Below are 6,428 nucleotides of genomic sequence, written 5' to 3' on the forward strand. Positions count from 1 at the left end.
GTCCACAAGCAAATTGTAGTGGCTCAGGAAGTCCACACCGATGATTGGCTTTGACACGTCAGCTATGATGAAGTCCCAAGTAAAATCTCGCCTGAGTCCCAAGTTCAGGTGTAACAGTGCAGGTCCATAAGTGTGAATGACAGAGTTGTTCGCTGCGACGAGATCATACTTGGTCTTAGTACAGGGCGTCTTGATAGCAGATCGCGGAAAAACACACAGGTCTGAGCCAGTGTCCACGAGGAACTGCATTTTTGACGTGCGATCCGTAACGAAAAGACGGCCTGTTGCAGAGGGGCAGTCGTGGGCCGCTACTTCCGACCGCCCTTGAAGTTTTCCGACGGGAAGCTGCAAGGCTGCTTACACTTCTTCGCCTTCGTACCGTAGGTGTAGTGGTAGAAGCAGTGTGGATGGTCAGGCGGTGGTTGTCTTGGTCTGGAGCGGCTGCGTGAGCGATTGTACCGGTTGTTTTGCTCTCTCGCACGTGATCGATTCTCTGAATCCTCAAGCCTGCTAGTCAGCATAGCCACTTGTTTGGTCAACTCTGCGATCTGATGTTCCATGTTGCTGTAGGGAACTGCAGCAGAGGAAGTGCTGGCGACTTGCGGAATTGACGGTGCGATCTCATAGACTTTATCAGCCAACTCGCCGAGTTTGTCCTTGTCGAGGTCCATTTGAGAGGCGATGACCGTCTGGATGTTCTGCGGCAGTCTGCTGGACCACAGAGTAAGCAGGAAGTCAGAAGACACCGAGGGACCAGCCAAACCCGACAGGTGACGCAGGAACTGAGATGGCTTCCGATCGCCCAGCTCTTCGTGCATCAGAAGCTGCTTAATCCGTTTTTCCTGAGAAGCTGACAGTCGTTTAATTAGCTCGGACTTCAGCTTTTCGTACTTGACCGTAGGAGGCGGGTTGGTGATGATGTCCTTCACCTCGATGGCATATTGGTGGTCCAACTGCGCGACCAAATAGTAAAACTTGGTCTCGTCCTTAGTTATACCCGATAGGACAAACTGTGATTCAACCTGGGCAAACCACAACGCAGGCTCCTCAGGCCAGAAGGGCGGGACTCTTACGCTGACTTTTAAAATTTCTTCATTGCCCATTATTACAAATTCGAAAAATCGCTCACCGCTTATGACCACACCGCGGCCTTATCCTTTTGTAGATTTTTTCCAAACTTCGACTGCTTCGGAAATTCTCCTTCTCCGACGTCGGGGTCACCAGATATGGGGGTTATTTGCCAACAACCCACCATATATTTTACTCGGAATCCTATTCCGATTCTTAATCGTTAAGACATCGTTAAGATTATTGTTAGGCAGTTCGAGTCAGGAAATAAAGGTAGGAAGAACACGGTAGAAGGAAGAATATTATTAGCGGATTGGAAATTATATTTAACAACAGGAAAAGCAAAGGATTGATTAGGATACAATAGCAATAAAATTATTTAAACGTTGAGAGCAAAGCGATCGCGGAAGAAGTGTCACGACGACATATTTCAAATCTCTTCAACGGCGATGAGTGATCGGAGAACGGTGACCGGCGTTGAAGCGAGACGGCAGCATACGTCTTCACGGGTGTGCGAGTGACGCAGGTGTATTGTGACGGCCGCAGCACGCATGCGCCAACGATTCGTTCACGTTCCGTCAAGTCGGGGTTGGCCCAATCTCATAGGCGGAAGCGGATCGCTCCGAAATCTAAGGCGGTGGTCCAAGTTAGGAATGTGGCGGATGGCCGCCACAAAGCTTTTTTGTTTTAAAGCAGTTTTTGAGAAAAGTGCACTTAAAATGTGACCGTGACGTCTTCGTTCGTTCGTTTCAGCCGAAAGACGTCCACTGCTGGACAAAGGCCTCCCCCAAGGATTTCCACAAAGACCGGTCCTGCGCCGCTCGCATCCAGGCACCTCCCGCGACCTTCACCAGACCGTGACGTCTACTTTTTTTCAATTGCCCAAAGGATATTGTGGGAAACAAGTGTGGATTTCTCTTAACAAACATTGCAGTTTCAAAAATGTAGAGGTCTGTAAACTGTCAATATTTTTAGTTCTTTAAAATGTGGTAGGCAGCTGTCCTTTCTTTCTAGAGTTTTTATGGCTCTTCAACACTTTTTTTTGGCTCTAAAGACTTGTAATATGTTTGTGGAGTTGCCCCAAAAAACTATTCCATAACGTAGAATAGAAGCGACGTATCCATTGTAAGCTGTAAGAACTGTCGTCAAATACCTATCTACTTATCAACTCTCGATCAATCACGTCAAGCTTGAATAGCTACCGGAACAATAATCCAAATGGCTATCTAGTGGTATTATCGAGGTGATTTAATTATTTTGATTGTGTGTTTACTTAATTTCGGTATTCCTCTTTAAATCGGCAGTTGATCGGGCTTCGTGGCCAGTGAAGTCGGATCTTCTGAAACTCCCGTCTGAACATCAAAATGACTGAAGACAGAAAAGACAGCAGTGCCAATGGTCATGCCGTGCCGAACGGAATCTCAACGGAGAAGGCCATAGACTTGGACTATGTGCTGGTGAACGAGCTCGGCCAGTTCGGGCGGTACCAGCTCATCAACACGCTGCTCATTTCGATCCCATTGATCATGTCGGCGTTTATGAGCGAATTCATATTTGGCGCGGCTGCCATTCCTCACAGGTACGGATTTTTCCAAATATTTTTTAAGTGTGTTCCTTGATTAACTACTTGAAAACGCCTAGACCAATTTACAAAATTCTATTCTTTATTTGAAAAGGGTCCATGAAAAATTTACATGAACCGCACAGAAGTTTTTTCAGAATCCAAAAAATATTGATTGTATCTACCGATTTTTTGTGACTTCTCAGTGGAGTGGGCTAAGAAATTATATAAGTTACGAGTTTATATAACTCTTATTTAAATTATTTTCTTGCGATCGCAATTGCTAATTAAATAAACACTTTTTTTATAACCCGGAGAAGCTCTTGGCCTGCATGCAAAGTGATGATTAAGGTGGGAGCCAGTTTTATCCAAATCTTAAACAACAGCGAAACTGTCTATAATTACTTCTCACTGCCGAAACACAACAATGCTGTTAATGTTGCTACTTGTTTCGTAGATGTCGTATCCCAGAATGTGGGGAGTACAGCAAGCGGAACAAGTTCAGTCCCGAATGGGTCCTGGACGCGATCCCCGCCAGCAACACCATCCCCTCCGGCTTCGAGAACTGCGAGCGGTTCCCTTCAGTGGGCAACGGGACCCTCGACGTGTGTCCCGCCTACCTCTTCGACCAGGACAGAACTGTCGGCTGCGATAGCTTCGTCTACGCGAGATCCGAATCTGTCGTCTATGAAGTAAGTTTTACGTTAGTTAGGTAGGTACATAGGCCATGAAATTGGTATTTTACAGGTTTAACAAAGCTTTAAAATAAATCAATTTCTTAATAGGACTATAGCTATGTAAGTTTGAGAGTCATTAACTTTTTAAATGTGTATAGGCCATATTAAATAAATCTTTGAACTTTTTTAAAAAAGATGTCCGTTCCAGTTTGACCTGGCGTGCCAGGAGTGGATGCGCGCGCTGGCAGGCACGCTGAACAGCGTGGGCACGCTGCTGGTGCTGCCCATCACGGGCTACGTGTCCGACCGCTTCGGCCGCCGCGTGGCGCTCATCATCAGCGTCTTCAACATGGCCACCTTCGGCCTGATCCGCGCTTTCTCCGTCAACTACCCCATGTACCTTGTGCTCCAAATCGTGCAAACCACATTAGGAGCTGGTACTTTCAGCTCAGCCTATATTTTCGGTGAGTTTTCTAAAGAGACACACTTACAAAATTTTCTCATTCTATTTCAATCTGCAACTGCCCAAGATCAGCATACCCAGCAACATAGTCTGAATGATTTGTGGAAAACGTTATCAAGCGTCAAAGCCTCATTTTGCTTAGCAACTGATATCAATTAAAATTAGCCGGAGCTAATGCTATTAATGTATTTTACCTAAGCCAACAATTTTAATAGTGTTCTAAAAAAGGCACTCACTTACGCACGTTTGATAACACACAAATTATACTTTACTGCTATATCCTACCTAATTTTTCTCAAACTATTGGAAAATGTTACAACATTTTTGTTGTTACAGCCGCAGAGTTGGTAGGCCCTAAATACCGCGTGGTGGCTAGTGCCACGTCTACCTCTATGTTTGCTGTGGGTCAAGTCATCCTCGGAGCTACAGCTATGGGGATCGACAACTGGCGGTACCTGCTGATGGTGCTCAACATTCCTATCTTCCTCGTGTTGTCTTACTACTGGCTCCTCCCTGAGAGCGTGAGGTGGCTTCTGTCCAAGGGGAAATTCGAAGAAGCCAGGGTGGTACTTGAAAAAGTAGCTCGTGTTAACAGAAAACAGATCAGTGAAAAGTCTATGGCCGCGTTGATGAGTCCACCATCACCACCTCCAACAACAGGCTCTGTTCAGGTGATTATAATACTTATCATTAAAGACGTAACCATGAAAATTTATATTAATTTATGTTTTAATAAAATTGTTTCTTTCTTTTAATAGGAGAATGACTCCTTGTTGAAAAGTATAATGAAGTCCAAAATCCTTCTGCGGCGAGTGCTGACCACTCCTATCTGGTGGATCACCACCACATTCGTGTACTACGGCCTCTCCATCAACTCCACCAGCCTCTCCGACCAGATGCACCTCAACTACATGCTGACGGTGGGCATTGAGATCCCTGGCTTCTACAGCGCCGTGCTCGTGCTGGATAGAATAGGAAGGAAACCCACTCTGTGTGGTGGTTTCTTTTTAAGCGCGGCATGCAACTTTGCTTTTGCATTCATTCCATCTGGTGAGTAAAATCTATATCTATAAAAGCGAAAGGTCAGTGCCTCAATCATCTCGAAATCTCAAAAACTACAAGTGATAGGACTCTCAAATTTTGCATGGGGGTTCCTTTTGGAACGTAGGTGCTCACTAAGACGAGATTTTGCAAAACTCCACCTCGAAGGGGGTAAAGCGGGATCCAGGCGTACGAAGTCGCGGGCGGCCGCTAGTTTGATATATTTTTTAGACATTTGTCCGATTATGATACCATTAAAAGGAAAATTTGTTTATCAGTAAGTTATTTAAGTTTTTGTGAATAGCAAGATAAGCATATAAAATATCTTGGTATTTTCAGAAATGACCGTCCTAAGGCTGGTAATATTCCTGCTGGGCAAGTTCGGCATCGCTCTCGTGTTCACGTCTCTGTACCTGTTCACGTCGGAGCTGTACCCCACGCAGTACCGCCACAGCCTGCTCGCCTTCTCCTCCATGATCGGCAGGGTCGGCTCCATCACCGCCCCTCTCACTCCTGTACTGGTGAGGATACACTATTATATTATTTAGGATCTTTTAAGAAAGTCCTCTTTACACCGGAGATCAAATTTACATTAATTGTGATGGGTTGTTATTAAAAGCTGCAACAACAGAAAAAAACGCAACCTATGCGTGAAGCGTGAGCGAAACTTTTATCGTACTCGTACGAGTACCTACCTCAGAGTATCTGTTTCGCGTCGCAAGAGTGTAATCGTACGCGTGAACTCAACAACGTCATTTAGTAGATGTTACAAATGAGAAGCTTAAGTACTAAGTAGTTAGATAAGATTAACTTTTTACAAAAGCTTCTAAAAGGATGATGAATCGTCGGTCACCAAACATGTTTTTTTTCGGGGCCAGTCTTGTTTCACGTAAGGGTAACTAAATAAGTATTGTTTCCCTACCAGACGCAGTACTGGCACGGCATCCCGTCCATGATGTTTGGCTCCATGGCAATGCTGTCGGGCGTGCTGGTGCTGACGCAGCCCGAGACGCTCGGCACAAAGATGCCCGACACCCTCGCCGAGGCCGAGGCGCTGGGCCGCAGCTAAACCAAAGACTGACCACGACTAGGTTACGTAAAATGATGCAGCTACTGATACTGAAGAGATAGTAAGATTTCATTGTAAAGCCTGGTCCGTTAGCTCGTAGAATTTTGTCCAATGACCCCAAGCTACCCATCCTTATCGCTCGCGCGTAATTATGTTGCTGTCGCGCTCGCACACTCGAAACGTGCTCACGGACCAGGCTTTAGAAAATACGGCAGAAACCTGCTGTCAGATTGCTAAAAGATATTTAAGATAGTTAATAATAATTCGTATAGGTACATGTTTTAAGATGTAAATAAAATAGTAGGTAATTTAATTGTAAATATTAGCACTATTTATGTTTAATTTATGTAATAAATAATTATTTTACTCTTAGTCGATAAGAAGGCTGAATCGGTCTATAAATAAAATGAGACGTTACCAAAAGGAGATTTTGTTTATTTTATAAACCTTAAATATTTTAATTGAGGCGAATTATTACAGCTTACATTTTACATCTAGATAAAAATATACATAAAACAAAATTACAAGGCAAGTTATGATATCAAATTG

The 6,428-nt window shown here is 44.4% G+C and overlaps 1 protein-coding gene across 1 annotated transcript; it reads left to right on the forward strand.

Annotated features, from left to right (window-relative positions):
- Nucleotides 1-2,126: 2,126 nt before the first annotated feature.
- On the forward strand, nt 2,127-6,305 carry LOC135076385 (organic cation transporter protein-like). The gene is made up of 7 exons (XM_063970878.1): nt 2,127-2,647; nt 3,087-3,321; nt 3,515-3,770; nt 4,106-4,440; nt 4,528-4,819; nt 5,150-5,331; nt 5,736-6,305. Exons 1-7 carry the CDS (start codon nt 2,433-2,435, stop codon nt 5,877-5,879), a joined length of 1,659 nt encoding a protein of 552 aa, XP_063826948.1. The 5' UTR covers nt 2,127-2,432; the 3' UTR covers nt 5,880-6,305.
- The last annotated feature ends 123 nt before the right edge of the window (nt 6,306-6,428 follow it).

Source organism: Ostrinia nubilalis, chromosome 11 (assembly GCF_963855985.1).
Source record: "Ostrinia nubilalis chromosome 11, ilOstNubi1.1, whole genome shotgun sequence".
Taxonomy (NCBI): Eukaryota; Metazoa; Arthropoda; class Insecta; order Lepidoptera; family Crambidae; genus Ostrinia; species Ostrinia nubilalis.